The sequence below is a fragment of the Dicentrarchus labrax genome, unplaced genomic scaffold, assembly GCF_905237075.1.
Source record: "Dicentrarchus labrax unplaced genomic scaffold, dlabrax2021, whole genome shotgun sequence".
Classification (NCBI taxonomy): Eukaryota; Metazoa; Chordata; class Actinopteri; family Moronidae; genus Dicentrarchus; species Dicentrarchus labrax.
This window is the reverse complement of record NW_026136706.1, coordinates 5,018,076-5,038,287: the sequence shown is the minus strand read 5'-3', so window position 1 is coordinate 5,038,287 and position 20,212 is coordinate 5,018,076. Positions and strand designations below refer to the sequence as shown.

General features: G+C 41.6%; 3 protein-coding genes across 5 annotated transcripts; all 3 read left to right on the top strand.

The window, feature by feature from the left end:
* Positions 1-6,492: 6,492 nt before the first annotated feature.
* Positions 6,493-9,227, top strand: LOC127365736 (tubulin alpha-1C chain-like). 2 transcript variants are annotated; one of them, XM_051404143.1, is made up of 4 exons: positions 6,493-6,510; positions 7,675-7,897; positions 7,993-8,141; positions 8,247-9,227. In XM_051404143.1, the coding sequence occupies exons 1-4, from the start codon at positions 6,508-6,510 to the stop codon at positions 9,225-9,227; spliced, it is 1,356 nt and encodes a 451-aa protein (XP_051260103.1). In that variant the 5' UTR covers positions 6,493-6,507. The 2 variants fall into 2 exon arrangements, with proteins under 2 accessions (XP_051260103.1, XP_051260102.1); XM_051404142.1 differs by having other exon boundaries at positions 7,993-9,227.
* Positions 9,228-10,294: 1,067 nt separating this feature from the next.
* Positions 10,295-19,798, top strand: cops8 (COP9 signalosome subunit 8). 2 transcript variants are annotated; one of them, XM_051404146.1, is made up of 7 exons: positions 10,295-10,431; positions 10,871-10,941; positions 11,299-11,347; positions 11,933-12,065; positions 17,843-17,950; positions 18,148-18,210; positions 19,152-19,798. In XM_051404146.1, the coding sequence occupies exons 1-7, from the start codon at positions 10,360-10,362 to the stop codon at positions 19,229-19,231; spliced, it is 576 nt and encodes a 191-aa protein (XP_051260106.1). In that variant the 5' UTR covers positions 10,295-10,359; the 3' UTR covers positions 19,232-19,798. The 2 variants fall into 2 exon arrangements, with proteins under 2 accessions (XP_051260106.1, XP_051260107.1); XM_051404147.1 differs by having other exon boundaries at positions 10,353-10,431; positions 10,871-11,026.
* On the top strand, positions 12,072-15,165 carry trim63b (tripartite motif containing 63b). Its single transcript, XM_051404144.1, has one exon. It carries the CDS (start codon positions 13,679-13,681, stop codon positions 14,744-14,746), a length of 1,068 nt encoding a protein of 355 aa, XP_051260104.1. The 5' UTR covers positions 12,072-13,678; the 3' UTR covers positions 14,747-15,165.
* Positions 19,799-20,212: the final 414 nt, after the last annotated feature.

Genomic DNA, 20,212 nt, shown 5'->3' with positions numbered 1-20,212 from the left:
AGCACCTGAGAGAGTGTAAGGAGAGAAAGGAGGGAGGAAAAGTGGAGGGCGTAACATGCAATCAAGTCCAGAGTTTGTAGTTGTCAAGTTCATTTTGTGAAGGACGTTCAGTTTTCAGGCACCATATTCATTTTGGCTTAACATCTTATTTTATTCATTGCTTTTTTTATGGCACTGTGATGAGCAGAAACAGCTAAATCAAAAAGTATTTTATTTACCACCACTTATATGTAGTATCGAAACGATGATGCTGAACTCAAACTCAGAAAGACTGACTGTGATGTGCAATGGATTTGAAAATATGACTCATGATATACCGTACGTGTAAACTTACCCCACGGTTTAGTGTTTAAAAAGCAAAACAAAGATTGTATAATAGAACTGCCATACTTGTAGAATAGGTACAACAAAACATTTTCCTCACAAAAAAAAAAGGTGTTGAGTGTATGTGTCTGCTCGTGTTCACCCTCCCGTCTCTTCTCTTCCATCCTTTCACTCTGCAAACCCACCAGGCTTTGTCTGAGAAAACTACTTCAACAGTGACAAGAGGAACAGATGGAGTGGAAGCCTTAAACCATCTACAGGGAGCACCAGCTACGGTACTAAAAGTAATATTGAGATGACCTCACTGATGGATGCAAAGTGACAACGCACTGTTTGACAAACAAATGTGTTTTAAACATGAGAGCAGGTTTCTTCTCTGCTGGGACCCGCAGTCAGGGTGAATGATTTATACAGATGTGGCGATGTTACAGTTGAATGACTTAAAGGGGTGAATGAATCAATAATATCTGTTAACAGAGCTTCCAAACCTTCCCCTGGTGTTTGGTTGAAAATTCAATGGATGGAAGTAAATTATGAACAGTGTGGGGAAAAGGGGTTGGGTTGGGTCTGTCTTTAGTGATGATAGATGGGTTATCTGGAAATGTGTCCTTGTTGTGTTCTGTCTCAATTTAGAATCAGTATTCTGTTCATTTCAAATGAATCGGTTGGGCCAAGAAAAATAATTGGAAACACAGTAACTAGAATGAGAGCTGCTGTTGTTTATTCATTCAAGTCTTCTCCAATCCTTTACTTAAGGAAAGGTAGCAATACTCCACTGGGGAAATACATCACTGCAAGTAAAAGTATAGAAGTATTATCAGCAGCAACAAATATCAAGTATCAAAAATAAAAGTATTCTGCAGTAAATTGCCACCCGTCAGTGTAACTGAAGCTGTCGGACAAATTGTTGTGAAATAACTGATTTAAGTAGCGTAAAGTACCTCAAATTTGTACTTAAGTACAGCACTTTCCAACCCTGATTAAACCATATTGTCACCGATAATTAGCTATAATCATAATATGCAATATAAGAACAGACTAAATATCATATATTCTGTATCAGTGTTGTTCAGACATCCTGGATTGAAGTTGTGCTTTTTTCCGAGATTATACTTTCTATGAATTTGCTTTGATTAAGCAATTTTGAAACAGAGTAAAATATAGTTAAGAATTACTGATGACTTACATCATAGTGGCAATTTGCAGCTGAATTAAAAATCCAGGACAAAATGTGCAGCTTTTTCTGGAATTGTTAGCTTGTACATTTTAAACGGCAACAACAACTTATCATCAGCACAACCAGGCAACTGGGTAGCTACACTGTGACCTTGAAATGTCATTATTAAAGTGGTATAATCAGAACAACTACTGAACAGCTAGATGTTTCTTCCAGTTACTTTAATGGCATCTGACAGTCCAGCTGTGTGGTTACATATTTTTAGACTCAGAGTGAATGAAATGGGGACAGAAATCTGGTAACACAAACTATGCAGGCAATTCAGCAAGTGGCTTAATCAGACAAGCAGGCCTCCATCCCCAAATCAGAGTGCGGAGCGGCGTTTTACAAGAGGGCATTGAGAGCTTATAATTGCCCCAACATTACAATCAAACATCCAGGAACAATTCTCCTGTTCCTCAAACCACAGAAACAACATGTGAATGGTTGCGTTTAGCTTTTTTTTGTCACTCCACGCAGTAATAACTTCAGATCACACACTCCCCATGTCCACATTGGCTGGCAATGTTAAGAGAATATTCTGAAGCACAGATCATCAGACAATGTTCTTGTTGTGTTTTTACACCTCAAAGGTACTTTGAAGTGGAGTTTTTGCTCTACTACCACATAAAGTAATGAATAAGACAAAAGAATATGGTACCATTAGAATAAACATGAATTTATGATTAATTGCTTTCAGGTCTGGGGTGAAAACCACATTTTATTTTTGGTTAGAAATCCTGTAAATCCTGTGAAAAGAGCGACATATTCCAGGGAAGAATTAAATTGTCAGCAAGGCCCTGCAGCAGTAAACAAATAATCTTCATGTCTACGATTGTTCATGTCTTACAAATCTGAAAATGATTGTTATATAATGTGTTAATCCAGAGAGAAAAACATCTCCGCTTGTCAAAATGAGCTTGTGTTTTTTTTTTCCAGGAGGAAGAATGAAATCTCAAACATGCATCTTTTAAAGTTAGTGTCAGATGAAATGACACTTACAGGGAGAAAAAGTCAACACCTCAACGTTGCCAGTGAAGTAAAGGTGCAACAACCCAGCAAAGCCTCTCACTATATAGCCTGTCTTCTAAAAACCCAGTCATGCATTCAGTGGCACTAAACTCTATTTACATATTCAAAGATCAAAGCACCTCTTCCTCAGCTGTAGCCTATATAGTAAATTAACCATAACAGTTTTCAAATGTGGACATAAAAACATTCCATAGCATACTCGTAATTACTTCACAGTGTCTTTTTTTTTATTTATTTATTTGCAGAACTTTTCCTCACCACTTCCTAAATATCTGTTTTTGTGAACCGCTCTCCACATTTCAACATTTGGTTGGTTGTTCCAATAAACTAATGTGAGAAAAAACATGAACATTTCGCTCTCTTTTCTCTCTTTCACACAAAGATGTGCATGTATAACTGCGAGGTTGCTGTAAACTGAGAGCTCCCAGTGGGGAAAAGACTGGACGGGGGGGATTTTTATCTAATTGGTGAATTCCATAGACTATGACGTTAATGTACGAAGCCAAACATCGAGATAAATACTGTTTGTTATTATTTACAGCTGACTTTATTCTGTCATCTCTATCTCCGTCTTGCAAGCAGAGGTCTGTTTCACAAAACCTAGATAGCGGATTAAACCGGGATTTTCCAGTTATCCTGGCCGAGTTTAGCCGTGACTCGGTTTCATGAAAGCGGCGGCACAAAACTTACCATGGAGATTTATTCTGTGCAGCTAGTCGGCTCCAGACCAGGCTAAGAGCCACGCTTGATTAATCCTGGTGCTTCATCTGTTCAGTCAGCAGTCACTGCGACTGGAAACCAAAGTGTGTTTTTCACAGTTTTTAATGTGCTTATGTATGTATTTGCATTCATTTATTATACTGCATTAAAATACTGTTTTACAGTTAGGCTGTTATTATTTAAACAATAAATGATCACAGGTAGGACTACTGCTATTCAGTTAAGTAGCCTACTGTTATTATTCACATGATACTGTTACTTTTATATTGTCTTTATCAAGAATATATATATATATATATATATATATATGATAATTAGTCAGTTCAAATTAGCTTTTTTGGTGAAATTTTCCCAAACTACTTTGCTCTAAATTTACGTCATGAAGCAATGAAACCAATTTCCTGAGTAAAAGTACAACTGTTCATTTGTACCAAGGTCAAGTAGATAGTGGAATGGTTTAATTAAGAGCAGTGGTTAGTAGTCTAAAGGTTTCAGCCTTTTTATGCTGTGTTTTATTACAGCGACTGTTTCCTTTTTCACATAATATCCTTTGCATAAAGATTCTGTTATGTAAAGCACGTTTAATCCACTTCAAGATCAGTAAATCTGTGATCGACGGAGTGGTCTGTTAAAGAAAGCTGTCAATGCATTTATCCAAATAACTTCAACCTGGCTTCAACCTAGCTGCAGCTCCACAGCCGGGCTTAGTCTGAGTGAAACCCATTAAGCCAGGATGCTCTGACTAGACTAGATCAGGCCTCGCTTATTTAGTTATCCTTGTCTTTCACCACACATCTGTGAAGAACATCCAACACAACTAGTCCACACTTTTACAATCCACTTCTCCAGAGAAGATGATGTCGCTAATATTATTCTTGTGGTAATGTTTGATTCATGTGCGATTCTGTTTCAGATTTTTTATTTTTTTTTTAAACTTACACCACTGTTTTGCATTCCTCTGATCTTCTCCATTAGACCACATCACAACAGGGAGTCTGGTCTCAAGGCACTGTAATTATTGAGGATGTGACCGGAGCATCATCTTGAATAACAACTGTCTGGGTTTGTCAAACATGGATTTTTAGTTCAAGTGTGAGATAAAGGGGTCCATCTCGTAGATAAATTACGATGGTGTGATTGGACCGGATGGTTCATAATGTGGCAGCAGGATCAGAAATATACTTTGGCCATAAACCTCTCAGAGCCTCGTGAAAACCTGGGTGAACCCTGAAACTGCGCAATGCTGCTGGCAAGTGGTGACTTTAGTCATTGCAGACTAAGTTACATTTCCAGTGGACTCTACAGTGAGGATTTGTTTTAGAATATGTGTGTATATAAAGTGCCTGGGTCACAGAAATCACGATTAATCTCGTGCATTATTTTTTTAAAAATCACACAAAAGACCAACAACTTGCAAAATAGCCCCTTGGATTTCTCATAATGTCCAAATATTGCAGTGTTATTCTTCTTTTTGTCATAGTCCACATGAAAAATCGGCTACCGTTTGTCTTTTTCTGACTCCAGTACAAGAAATGGTTTTAGGGTGTTTGTTCTTGGGATTGAAGTAGAAGGAACAGAGACTGACGCCTTCGTTTACACGTCCACAAGCTCACCACCTGAGCAACACGCCTGAAGGCTCACATCTGTAGTTGTCATGTCGGCGCTCTGATACAGACATTAAACATACCTTTCATATAATGTACCTGTGTAACTCTGCCTGGAATAATAAATGGGATTTTTCAACAGAATCATAAGAATATTAGTTTACTTTATAATTACTTTACATGGATTCGTTTTATATGAGACCAACAAAAGAAGAAAACAAGTGAATTAATATGTATATATATGCGAGTTTGCGCACTGTTGGAATTGTGCTGGAATCAATCACATCTTTAAAGCCAAAAAAATGGAAATTGAAACATCAAGGGAACTTTAATCCTTCAGTTTATCAGTAAAACTCACATTCAGTCGCCAAATTTGGTTTTCGCTGGACCCGAACAGGATGAAAAACTACGTTAGCTTACGCTACCAGACACATGCATTAGAGTAAAAAGTACAATATTTGCCCCAAGTAGACAAATAAAGTTGCATAAAATGAAAATACTTCCTATATTTATTGTTAAGAGAACCTTATGCACGACTGACTTGTGTGCAATATTTCCACAAAAGATAAAAACAAACATTTTATGTGTTACCTTGGGGATACGGGAAGTTTTTTTTTTTTTTTTTTTTTAAACTGAAGCATCATGAAAGAGATGTAGATTTAAAAGAAGTTTCAAACAGCAGGTGTAACGTTATTTGGAAGAGACGTTTGAAGTGAGCAAACTTCAAAGTTTTTTTTTTTTTTTTTGGTAAAAAGCAAAATAAAACTCCCACATTTACTGTCATTATAATGAAAAGACATTCAGAGGAGTCTCAACCCTGAATGCTGGGGAGAACCTGCAGCTCGGGGAACAGCAGGAACGATGGACCGGGAATGCAGATTTTAGTCTCCATAAAAACAACCAAAAAAAAAAGGCAAAATAGTGGAAGCACATTATATTAGTTCTGCCTGCGGTGCCAAAATAGGGGGAGAAAGATGTACGTCGTCAACAGCATCAAAGAAAATGGAGAGATCAAACAGGATTACACAGAAATCCCAGACGCTGGCAGGCAGTAGAGGATCATTAGTGAGTTTATGGAGAAAGACAGTCGTTCTCAGCACTGAGGAGTTCACTAAGACCAGACTGAATTCTCTAAAAAAAAAAAAAAAAAGTCTATTGTTTTTTTTTTTTTTTAACATTTACATTAAAAAAAAACAACAACAACAACAATCACAAGCTGACAATTGGTGGATGCCAAGAATAACTGTTCACTGCATTTTATATTAATCCAATTCAGTTGGAAAAATAAGAAAAAAATAAACTACTGAGCATTTAAACAAAAAAAAAAACACAACAGCAAAATATATAGCCATTTATTTATTTTAATTCTATTTATTTGTTTGTTGCCCGGTCCAATGGGCTTGTTGACGTATCCCAGCAACAGCGGAAGCTTTATGTGTTGTATGGTTTAATGGTCTGTAGCTTCAGCCAACCAGATTCAACCAGATCCAGCCGCTCTTTTCCCCCCCAACGCGCCGCAGAGCGAGTATAAAACCCCAAAGCAAGATTGGGTATAGTTTCAGTGAGAATTAAATTAATCTCTTCATCTCGATTTCAAACACTTCAGGAAACATGGTGAGTACGGAGTAAAGGTTTTTCGTTTTTTTTTTTTTTTTTTTTTATTTAACCAAGCTAACAACCCACATCGATTAACACTAATTATTAATATCAGATAATATAATTATGTCTTATTAACTATTAAATAACTAACTGCTGAACTTTTACATTTCCAACTGCCGAACGTCCTCCAACTGAAAAACCTTGCTAACTGCTACACTGCTACATTTCCAACTGCCAGAACTTTAAGTCGTCTAACCGGCTCAGTTTTTAGATTACTAAACAGTTAAATTAATTAAAGTGCTTAACCCTTTTATTTTATTTTATTATTTTTAAAGCTTGCTAACATTATCTGACACACTTTTAGCTTTGTTACTGCTAAACCGTTAGCATGCTACCGTTAACTGAAAACTTTGTTTGGCTTTTCTAACTTTGACTCAAAAGGCCTGAAATCATCTGAAAAATGTGATGAAGTTTCATGTTTTCGAGCACTTGTTTAGTCGTTTCTTTTTATGAAGTGATAAATGTTATTAGACTGTAGGTTAAACAGCGATTGTACTCTGCTGGTCTGACTTTAATCCAGATTATTTCTAATAAAAATCAAAGAATCAAACACTTTATTTTAGTATATTGTACATTGTGTTGGCCCACAGCTCTGTTTGCTTTTGGGTTTGACTGCAACTATTTAAAATGATCTGTTTCTCCACAGATTAAATTAATTTTAATCCCTTTTTATTCCTGCGTTTTTAATATCCTCTGCGTGGATTATCAGCTGTGTAAATTTGCACCTACATTTTAAAAGGATAAATCCAACATTTGCTCAGTAAAGCATCTTAATTAAACATTTCTGCCAACATTTTATTGATTGATTATTCTGTTGGTCATTTTCTCGATGAGTTGTTTAGTCATTAAAAGTCATTTTCAGTTTACCAAAGCCCAAAATGATGTCCTCAAATTAGTTTTTTGTTTAAACAATCCAAAGATATTCAGTTTACTGTCATAGATGACATGAAAATGTTCACATTTGATGAGCTTAAATCAGAGAATTTGGATATTATTTCTTAAAGGACTCTAATGTGAAATCATTGATCATTGAGCTGCCACTTGATAAGTAATAGACAACTTGAACTAACTGAGTAATTGTTCCAGCTCTAGTAAATGTTTGCCTTTGTTTTCCTCCAGCGTGAATGTGTCTCAGTGCACGTCGGTCAGGCCGGTGTCCAGATTGGGAATGCCTGCTGGGAGCTTTACTGCCTGGAACATGGGATCCAGCCGGACGGACAGATGCCCAGCGACAAGACCATCGGAGGAGGAGACGATTCCTTCAACACCTTCTTCAGTGAGACTGGAGCCGGAAAGCACGTCCCCAGGGCTGTCTTTGTGGACCTGGAGCCCACTGTCATCGGTAAATTCTATAAATATCATAGTACTATGTGTGTTTGTGTTTTTGTTTTCCAGTTGTTCAAACCCTCCTATACATTTATGGTGATTTCCCTTTAGATGAGGTGCGCACTGGGACCTACCGTCAGCTCTTCCACCCTGAGCAGCTGATCACCGGCAAGGAGGATGCTGCCAACAACTACGCCCGCGGACACTACACCATCGGCAAAGAGATCATCGACCTGGTGCTGGACAGGATCCGCAAACTGGTGGGTCACTTTAGAGCGGCATTTCAGATTTTGCTCTATAATATCAAATTAAATGACGTTACTGTCTCTCATATGCAATCATTGTCTCCCTCTCTCTGTCCTCAGGCTGACCAGTGCACCGGCCTTCAGGGCTTCCTGGTCTTCCACAGCTTCGGAGGTGGCACCGGCTCTGGTTTCACCTCCCTGCTGATGGAGCGTCTGTCTGTCGACTACGGCAAGAAGTCCAAGCTGGAGTTCTCCGTCTACCCAGCTCCTCAGGTGTCCACCGCCGTGGTGGAGCCCTACAACTCCATCCTGACCACCCACACCACCCTGGAGCACTCTGACTGCGCCTTCATGGTGGACAACGAGGCCATCTACGACATCTGCCGCAGGAACCTGGACATCGAGCGTCCGTCTTACACCAACTTGAACAGGTTGATCAGTCAGATCGTGTCCTCCATCACTGCTTCCCTTCGCTTCGACGGCGCCCTCAATGTTGATCTGACGGAGTTCCAGACCAACTTGGTGCCATATCCCCGTATCCACTTCCCTCTGGCCACCTACGCCCCGGTCATCTCAGCTGAGAAGGCTTACCACGAGCAGCTGACGGTGTCTGAAATCACCAACGCCTGCTTCGAGCCGGCCAATCAGTTTGTGAAATGCGACCCTCGCCACGGCAAGTACATGGCTTGCTGCCTCTTGTATCGCGGCGATGTGGTGCCCAAAGATGTCAATTCTGCCATCGCCACCATCAAGACCAAGCGCACCATCCAGTTTGTGGACTGGTGCCCCACTGGGTTCAAGGTTGGCATCAACTACCAGCCGCCCACCGTAGTCCCTGGTGGAGATCTGGCCAAGGTCCAGAGGGCTTTGTGCATGCTGAGCAACACCACTGCCATCGCGGAGGCCTGGGCTCGACTCGACCACAAGTTCGATCTGATGTACGCCAAGAGGGCCTTTGTTCACTGGTACGTGGGCGAGGGGATGGAGGAGGGAGAGTTCTCTGAAGCCAGAGAGGATATGGCGGCTCTGGAGAAGGACTATGAGGAGGTTGGCGCTGACAGCGTAGGAGAGGAGGGTGAGGATGAAGGGGAGGAGTATTAAACAGGCACAGATTACCTTTAACTCAACTCTGCCTCCATAGTTAAAAATAAAGTTTGTTCATTGAAGTCACTTTTAATAGAGCAGTGCAGATTGTTGTGTGTCTGTAGTTTGACTGATGTTAAGAGCTGCTGTCTGGGGCAGTATCAACCTGGTTTGTGAAGTAGTTTTAGACGGTACTGTGTGTGTATGGATCATTTAACTCTGCTCACACTTGTTCCCCAGAAAAAATGTCTCTGTTTCATTCATTAAAAGTCAGCCCAACGAGAGAATGTATACGTGAGTCTTCTGTCCAAAGGTTTCACACTCGTCACTGTTCACCAGCCAATCTACAGTTCAGACTGTTACAACAGCACTGAATCTAAAGCTCATCAGATATGTGGCCCTGATGTGTGTCAGTGTGGACACGTCATTCCTAAAATAATAAAGTTAGATAAAAATGCCACATAAACCACATTTTATATCCAGTGTTTGTATTTTTAATTCAACTGCTGTTAAACTGTCAACTTCTGGGCTGAATCCATCGCACACGTGGGGATGTTTCATTATACAAAGTCAACAACTGCACACACACGCAGACCTTAAAATGAGGGAAGATTTTTTACTCTAGGCCGACATTTTTCATATTATATTCAATGCAGAACAATAACAGTACAGAGAAACTCATAAACTGTCACATGAACCCAAATAATGAGCAATAATTGCAGGAAGTTGGTGTAAAATGAGTGAGGAAGAGTTATTTTCTGTGAATATAGCGTCAGAGATGAGCTTTCCTGAACTTTTTTTTATACATTTCTACCTATAATTTACTTTACAAGCTGAGACTCTTGCCTGAGTTTGAATATAACTTGTGTTATTAAATGTGAATTTAATTTAGTTTTCTTCACAGAAATGAACAAAACGCTGATATATAGTTTGAGTGTGTATATCATTTATGTTTTCATAGCAAGGTTGGGAACCACTGCACTAACTAACAGTGCAATATTAAGTATTGTGTTGTATTTTCTGTATGTGGAGGAGAGTCTGTCGTTGGAGCTTCATCCAGTGGAGGGCAGCAACACCTCCGACGGGCTGCTAACTCTGCTGCAATTCACACAGGCGAAGAAGACATTGGCGCAACACAGCTGGCTTCATCATGCCTGCTGCTGTGATTATGGAGGAAAACTTTGATAAACTATTGGAGCAGTGTGAAGCACAAGAGCTCGAGGTAAGCGTCCGAGTCGTGACACTCGCGGTTGTTTATGAGTGGGCTCTGTCGGGGCGGGCTTTGTGTCTGTTTAAACGCGGTTAGCTGGTTAGCTGAGGAGGCTAACGTTGTGGCTCAGAAGCTATGGCTCGTTTTCAGTAGGTTTTACTTTAAATCCCTCAACGTTGGCTCGTAAAAGAGACACTGCTGGGTTAATAATAATGCCAACGAAAGCGGAGGTTGCAGAGAAAAGCTGCATCCATCCATCCATCCATGCTGTTCGATATGTAGTTATATAGATAGCCTGCCAGCTAACTCAGATGAGCCCTGGATGTGTCTGTTTCCGAGTAATCCTTCAAATATGCAACGGGGATTGTTTTAGGGATCAGCCAGAGTTTGGTTTACTGCTTGTTGTTTCAGCTTGAAGCTTTAATATTAAACCTGCGTTTGTGTTTTACAGGCTCCAGGGGGCATTGCAACTCCTCAAGTCTACGCTCAGTTGCTGTCGCTTTATTTACTTCATAATGACATGTGAGTCTTCAGGAGGTGACAGTTTCCTCTCTTTCTCTACAGGGAAGAGCAGCCTTCATGTTTTTTTTTTTGTTTTATGGATAAGGTACTTTGCAGACAGAAGTTGTTTGACAGTAAAAACTTTGGGTGTTGCAGGTGTAATATACAGTCATGCTGCATCTCTGGTAAATGTTAAACATCATAATTCAAATGCCTCCAAGTTGCTCACCCACAGTAACCGATGGATGACTTTATTTATTAATAAGGCGTTTGGTTTGGTAATGAATACGTGTAGTCTTACTCAACACCTAAAGTCTGTTCTCTGTTGCTGCAACTTTATTCTGTGTGTCGTCTAACCCGTTGATGTGGATCCAACAGGAATAATGCCAGGTATCTCTGGAAACGGGCTCCCCAAGCAATAAAATCGGTAAGATTGTTTAAACACACGCAGACACACACAGGGAAGTTCTACTGAAACCCATCTCAGTGTGGTGAATGTGATTGTCGTGCTGCGTCATATGATAGTCGCCACATTTGTTTACCTGAATCCAACTTGTAAATACCAAACACATCAACATGTAATGGTAAAAAAAAACATCTGATATACCTTACGTGACGTCTGACATCAACTTAATCAAGCTGAACACATTTTATTTGATACTTTAATACCCCTTCATAAACATATCTGAATTACAGAAGCGTATCTCAACCGTAGATACATGATAACTTGTTGTTAGTAACACGCAGTTGGTGTCTTGAGGTGTCTGAACTGATGTGTGTACAGGGAGAAATTGAACAATGATGAATAGTAATAATCACATCGTAACTTCTTGTCGGATGTTCAGCTGAGGCCTGAAGAAAATGGACCGGACAGTTAAAAGATGGAACCACTGTGGTTCAACATCCGGAGTATTTGGGTGTGACTGCTCTTTATAGCACCATGAAAATCACTGCCTTGTCATGTGTACCATGCTTAAGGTTTCTGAAATGCTTTGCCGCTTCTTGTACGCAGGCAAACCCTGAATTAACAGCTATTTGGGCGGTCGGCCAACGCATTTGGCAGCGGGACTTTCCAGGGATCTACACAGCCATCGCAGCTTACCAGTGGTCAGAGAATATCCTTCCGGTCATGGAGGCGCTTCGAGGTAACAGCCAAAGTCATGTCTAATCTGACATTACACCCTCGATTACTTCACATGTCATTAAGCGTTTTAGATTATGAAAACACTTCCAAATAATATTTCTATGTTTCACACATTTGGCTCGGGGGGCATTGAAGTGACTTAAATATTTACATTTTAGAATTACAATCAGCAGGGGGCACCAGCTGAACATGGTTTTAGTTATGATGCAACCCAGCAGCCCAGGGGAGATAACATGTTGGAAAATTAAATTACTGACTGTTTACAACACCTTTTCTTTTATAATTAAATGGTTACAATACTCAATATCAGTTAGCACACTCACATAGTTATGCTGATACCCTCCCCTAATGTAGCTGAATGTCAATTTACTGTTGTGTTTTGACTTCACACATCACCTTCTTACATCAGACGCATACATTTGAGAAACATCCTCATTTGACCTCATCGCCCTTGTGCTCACAAACGTTGGGGCATCTGCATCATGTGATGGTTTAAGAATAGCTTCTCCCTCATGTTTACCGTACTTTGTGTTGATCGGCCAGGGATGCTGATGTACGGTTATGTCGTAAGAGACACCATTGATCGTAATTTATTGGTGGATGGGCTGAATGTGGTAATTTCACAATGTCAACTCTAAATGCAAACAGTTTCTAATGAAGCAGTTTTAAAAAAAGGTCCATATAGACTGTTATTATTGTATTTACACTTTCTATTGGTTAAGACCATCTTAATGCCGTTGATTGTGCAAAAACAACATCACAAATGATTTGAACCCAAATGATGTCTTAGAATTTCTCGATTTGTCTGTCACAGTTGAACACCCCAACATACGTTTATAAAGAAACAAAGGAATACAAGCACAATGTCATATATGAAAGGCATTTATCAGCAAATGGTTGGATTTTTTTCTGAAAGAGACTTTATGTAATCAATAGTTTGATAAAGATGCAATTAATCCAAAAAAAGTGTGTATTAATATTAATATTAATATTAATGAGTGATTTAAGTTTGGGCATTAATGCCAAAAGTGTATGAAAGAAATTCTCAGCAGTACAGTTAGTGTGATTTCTGTTGTAAACAAAGCAGGTTGTATAAATAGCAAACTAGGTAAATAACAGATCCAAGGAGATGAAATCGTCCAAACAACACAGGAGTCACAGGATGTTGACATCGACTTGTTTACCAATTAGACTGAGCTCCCTCTCAGCTAGGGCATCTCTGAACCGGTCACATGGGCCCTGGTTGTCTCAGCTCAGTCCACCACTTGTGTCACTGTAAGAGGGTACACATTACCCACTGTGACATGTGACACATGCGGCACTTGGTAGGAGGGGGCCATTTCTGTGAAAAGATCCCAGGGCAGCAAGCAGGCAGGAATGTGTGCTCTGGTTGGTGGGGATCGGATGTCACCAGCTGTGAGGGGCTGGTATAAAGGACAGAGCTGCTAGCTCTCAGCCAGAATAGATATCAGCATTTCACAAGTAACAGCACACACACACGAAGGATAAGTTTGCAGAGTCTACCCTTTATTTTAGAGAGAGTGAAGCTTTTAGTTTTCTCTGGTGACAATTAGGAAGTTTCCTGGTGTAACTGTAGGAAGAGACTTTACCATTATGGACGTCCAGAGGACAGGATCTATGGTTCGGCCTCCGAGCCCAATGGATAGCCTTGAGAAGCAGCTGAGCTGTCCCATCTGCCTGGACATGTTCACCAAACCTGTGGTCATCCTGCCCTGCCAGCACAACTTGTGCCGTAGTTGTGCCAGTGACCTGTACGACTCGCGCAACCCATACCGCTTTTCTGGCGGCGTCTTTCGCTGTCCTACCTGCCGGTTTGAGGTTGTCCTTGACCGCCATGGCGTGCACGGGCTCCAGCGCAACCTGTTGGTAGAAAATATTATCGACCTCTATAAGCAGCAGCAAGAAGGTAGTGGCAGTGGAAGCACAGATACCACCCTGAAGCCTAAAGAATCCAAAGAACCGATGTGCCAAGAACACGAGGACGAGAAAATCAACATCTATTGCGTGACCTGCCAGGTACCCACCTGCTCCATGTGCAAAGTGTTCGGCCAGCATAAGGACTGTGAGGTGGCACCTTTAGCGAGTGTTTACCAGGCACAGAAGGGTGAACTGAGTAATGCCATCGATACCCTGGTGGCCAGCAACGGGCGCCTGCAGGCCCTGCTCAACCAGATGGAAGACGCCTGCCGCGCTGTGCAGGAGAATGCTCAGCGCGCAAAGCAAGGGCTAGCTGAACGCTTTGACCTGTTATATGCTGTCCTGGAAGAGCGCAAGACCCTTCTCCTGGAGCAGATTGGTAAAGAGCAAGATGAGAAGGTGGCGGCTCTGCGGGCACTGGTTCAACGCTACGGTGAGCGACTGCAGGCGAGTTCGGAGCTCACGGACACCGCTGTGAGGGCGCTGGAGCAGGGTGGCGCTGCTGAGTTTCTGTTAGCCTCCAAGGGCCTCATCACGCAGACCAAAGACGCAGCTAAATGCTCACTGGGGGAAGAGAGGCCAGAGCCGGGCTTCGAGAAGATGGACCACTTCACTTTGTCAACGGAGCATGTTGAAGCAGTCCTGGCAAAAATGGACTTTGGTGTGGTTGATGACGAAGAATTTGAGGATGCAGAAGAGGAGGAGGAGGAGGAGGAGGAGGAGGAGGAGGAGGAGGAGGAATAATGAAAATTGAAGTGGTAACGGACTTGTAGGAAATACTGTAATGTGTGCTTTTGAAAGTGTTTATGGCAGGGACTCTGCATTTGATGTTGAAAGAAATATAAGGTTACAGTGGATGTGGGCTAAAATGGCTTGCCCCTACTCTCAGTGCAATATTTAATTTCAGTGTCGTATTCGTACCTTTTCTTAACCTCTTTTTATACTTTTGTACTTCTAAGCCATTTGAGTGGAACCATGGGTCTCGATAAATGTAAATACAGAATGTCTGAAGGTTGATTACACATCATTTTCCTCATGTGTAGCTCATGGAAATGTTTATTCTCACTTTGTCTAAGTTTGTGTTGAATTGGTGACCAGCTGATCTGCCTGTAATCACCACATCTGTCTTTAATGGAACGTGGAATAAAGCTGCATGAAGTTGAGCATCGATTCGCTTTATTGCTAAACTAAAACAAGTTTAAGCCAAGGGAGCGTACAGAGGAAGAAAAGGGAAGACCCAGTATTATTTTGGCCGTATGGATTTTCTCTGGAGCGCTTCCATCAATATATTCAAGCGGTCTGATGCTGCTCTTACTTGGCAATCGGCTGTATGTAAAAATAAAAGCCCTTGCCATGTCCTGTCTGCTTTGCCTTTGCCGGTGAAAAGTGGGGGGCTATTTTTAAGAGGTGAGAGGGTGAGAAATGATAGCGGCCCTGGAATAGACTGTCACAGAAGGACAGGCCAGGTCCTGTTTCTCCTCCATAAAACTCCCGTCCTCCCACTCATGGACGTCTTACTCAGCAGCTCCGACTGCAGAGTGTCAACAGGGCAGACTAAGAAAGGCTGGTCCAGTTGCCACGCGAGTCATCTCTTAACGGTCAAGAGGCCAGTGGTAAAAATACATGTCTGCCTGGGGACTGGGTTACAAAAACCCCCTTGAGGTGACCTGCTTGACTGTGTTGGGAACATTTGCTCAGAGACCTTATTTCTTCTCTAACATGCAGCCAGTCAGGTGCAAGAAAGTTGTTCCAACACAAGAAGCCATTTTATGAAGTGTGATAAATGGTTCACATTTAACAGATGGGAGTTTTATTCTGACTGGAGAGGGGGAAAACCGCTCACTCTGTTTCCTCTGTAGTCATGGATCAATGGTGAGACACCACAATGACAAAACAATAGTATTTCATCCACATTTTTCCTCTAACCACGCCATTAAAATAATCTACTTTAATCATCAGTGTCTAAAAGAGAACTATATTATTTTACAACCATAACTTTGATTAAAACCATAACAAAATAAAAATTAAGTGCCTTCAAACACAACTGACACATAAACGCTGCTTTGACGCAGTTTTCTCAGCAGCTTTCTAGTCCTTCCACATCTTTTTAGACAAGTACAATAACAGGGAGAACAGGAAGCCCGTCGGACGGCAGACTGGGAAAGCGTTCTCGATAAATCTCCGGCCATCCCCTCACAGCTGTCTTCTCTCATCCCACTTGTTATTGTTACTGCTGCTAGCTGCTTCAACAGACCGGAGGCCGACTGTTGGTACACACGAACCGTTGCTAGGCTATAAAAACACCAAAGGCCACAACCCTGAGGCATTTACGTGATCGCTTCAGGAGCAGCGGCAAATACATGTTGTTCCGTGGCGCTGTGAGGCCCTGTCACGGTTATCTGCACAAACTACTGCACCGTGGGAGGGCAGGCTAGATAAACAGGGCAGCTTTGACGTTTTGGAAGCCTGAGCCAGTGCCTGCTGATAAAGACGTCAATGGATTGTAGTGTAAGGCCTAGGCAGCACATGACATCCGTGATTCATCATATGCATGCTTCATTTAACAAGATCTATTGTTAACCATCCTTGATTATGGAAAGTTCTTTCTTATTTTTGCTTAGAAGTTCATCACCATCAAATCAAAGGTTCTCCAGCAACAGAATGCATTATTTGATTTCAAACAAATCCAGATGCTAACTGCAATTAAAGGCAGACAAGCCAGACTTTTTGTGCAGAAGAGCTTAATTTGACTTGAACTCCCAAACCAACTCCTGCAAATTGTTTGTGACCGCGTGCTTGTTTGACCAGAGGAGGAGACGGAGTGATGAAAGGAAGCAACGTCATACTCAAACACACAGAATTACCATATCCAAACCTTTTTAAAAGAGGAATATAAAACAGACATTTTTAGTTCAGAATAGCTGCTTTTATTGAAATCCCAACTCCAACCCCTGTAAGCTGTTAGTGACCGCGTGCTTGTTTAGGAGAGGAAGCAGCGTCCTGCTCAAACACACAGAATTAACATATCCAAACCTCAAAAACAGGACATTTGCAAAAACATGAAATTTGAAATGCAGACCTCAAGCATTTACTTTATATTTTCCCAGAACACACACACACACACACACACACACACACACACACACACACACACACACACACACACACACACACACACACACACACACACACACACACACACACACACACACACACCTGTGACTGGTAATGATCACAGCAGAGTAGGCCTGCACCATAAACAATTATTGAAGAGTGCATGTTAGCTTTACAGTTCCTATATCAGCCTGGTTGTCTTTAAGCTCAGAACTGGATATGAATTAAATATTTTTAAATAAAACTTGTTTATAGAGCAGCAACTGTATTGTTTACAACAGAAAACTCACTATAAAAACTAAATATCTCACTGTGAACTAATCTAAAATGTGAATAAAAGAAATAATATTCCTGACAGTATCGGTGTAAAACAGGATGAAGGAAAGCGGACGGGAGCAGATCTCACTTCTCTACAGGTTAACATGCAGAGTACTTTTTTTTTTTTTTTCAAACAGCCCCTGGCTTAGAAAACCCCGCCTGTCACTCTTGATTAATCGTTACTCGCAGTGTACAGCCTCCAGTGCTGTTGCTCATTTGCAGCTTTGTTTACAAGAAACATAGCTTGTCATTACCATGTTTAAAATTAGGCTACATAACATGCTGTAAGGTCACAGTGAGTTGCTGTTGCCTATGTACTGTATGTACTTTAAATAGAACCAGAGCAGGGTATTAGGACGTATGCTCGCCACATGTCTGATATTAATGTGGTTCATGCATTCTTCACAGAGAGCACGCGGCAAAGGGCGTACAGTCTGGTGGCCCAGGCATACACTTCCATCCAAGCAGAAGACTTCGCTGCTTTTGTTGGATACTCTGTGGAAGAGGCAGTAAAAGGTGAATTTACACAACCTCCTCCAGGGAACGTTCTATCACTGCCGTTACTGCGTATGAAGACATCAATATGTTTTTAGTCATAAAAACAGCTGCATTGTTTCAGGGGTGTAATAAATATATTTTGCGTTTCGTAACCATTCATACATTCGCTGATGACTGTATTTTCGTCTCCTTTCCCATTGTTTTTTCGTCCGAAGGTGTGGTGAGCCAGGGCTGGCAGGCAGACCCCGCCACCAGGATGGTGATGCCCAAAAAGCCAGGTAGGTGGCAGTATTGCTCTTTTAATTTGTACCCGTCATCAGCCCGCCAAAACGGTTTTCTCTTCGCTGGTAATCCTGCACCCACCGCCCTGCTACTCTTCCTCCTAGGTTTTATTAGGCACACATAAAATATGTTGAGAGCAGGGATTTAGGATTCATTTTAATCTCAGTGAAAGATGGACGACATTTTCGTTTTCCTAGAATCTGTTGAGCTTTTTGATTTGCTAAATCTCCCTTGTCGAGTGTCCATATCTCCCAAACTTTCCCTCTCCATTCCCTTTTTCCTTCTTCTTATGCGCTCCCTTATTTTGCCTTTTTTTTTCTTATCACACGTCCTCAAGTCCAGAGAGTCGCGGATTGATCATTCTTGTAAGAGAAACCTGGTGATTTATTCATATAGTCAAAGGAGGGGGTTTGCGGTCCTTCCTCTCTGTAATCATTGGACATTACTGCTGAAGCATCTGCCGCACACATGCAACAGGCTTAACCCACTCACCATTAATCCTCACATGTCTCCTCTTTACCCTTCCACAGCGCCACTGGGACTTAAAAGTGCTTGGTAATTCTGGTTGTAGAGTGGATCTCGCACAGGAAATCACTCTGGTTTTGGGATAAGATGTAAAGTGTTTGTAATGATCTCCAGGCTGGATGTGTGTCACAGCCACATGGGGAGACTCAGACGCAGGTAGTGTTGTTAAACCGATGTCAACAGCGTGGTTAACTTGAAACCAGCGGCCTGCTGAGTCTCTGACTTGGAACACGTGGGCTGTAGCCGCCGAGCTAAAGCTGTGGAGATGCGAGAAGATCGATAGCACTTGGCACAATGAGGAATCCCCCTCTGACTCAACTTCTCCTCTCTCTCTCTCTCTCTCTCTCTCTCTCTCTCTCTCTCTCTCTCTCTCTCTCTCTCTCTCTCTCTCTCTCTCTCTCTCTCTCAACAGATCCTCCCCCTGTCTCATTGGTTCCAAATGAGCAGCAGTTGGCCAGACTCACTGACTACGTGGCTTTCCTCGAGAACTGATAACCCACCACAACCCCGCTGCCACCCTTTTTTCGCTCGCCTGGTACAGAGGGAGAGATCACAAGTTTTGGACAGACTCTTCCTCCTTCCTGCAAAGACCCACACCCAGATAGACGTACCAAAAACACACCAATCATCTTGCATGAAAGGCTGCAAGCTCTTCTCCAACACCTGCCTATTTATGTTCAACAACGAATATAGCTTCCCCTGTTAATTCCCACAGTGAACACCTTTCAGACACAATGTTGTATTATATATTTTTTTTGTTCTCTTGCTCTCTGCAACCCAGCTGATGTATAAATGTGGATCTAATTTTGAAGGAGGTATTACAGGATATATGTTTCCCATCACTGTCAGTATGTTTTTATCGCTAACCTAACAAACCCCTTCCCTCACAGTAGAGATACATGAACTAGTATGCACAGTACGTCCACTCAAAGGTTGTCTGGAAACAAATTTTTGTCAGGTAACAGAAGTCTTGGCATGCATGCATCAACGTGTGGATTTCAGACCTCATATTTTGCAGTTTATGTTTTGACTGGTGAATAAATATTTAGCTGTTTCTAATTTCAGTGTTGGTTTCTTTTATTCAAGAGTTTCAGGTTGTTCTTTCTCCACAGAGCAGGCTGGGGCTCGGGGCTTTCCGCTGTCATATTTGTCTCACATGAAAATACAATTTGCGTTTTTCTGGTGCCTGGCTTTTAACACTCACTCTCTCTCCACACACACACACACACACACACACACACACACACACACACACAGGGAAGAACATGATGTGTGTAGAAGCGTATTAATTACAGCCACATTAGACCACCAGGAAACATATTTGAGCAAATAATCAGAGTCAAAGCTGTTCTGGTTCGTCCATGTGTATAGCTGAATTGATTTGGGTAATTAAAAGAGTTGGAGTAACGCCAACCTTTAAGTCCTCAAACTTTCATGCCTGTAGCTCGACTAAACCCACCAGGTTCCACTACT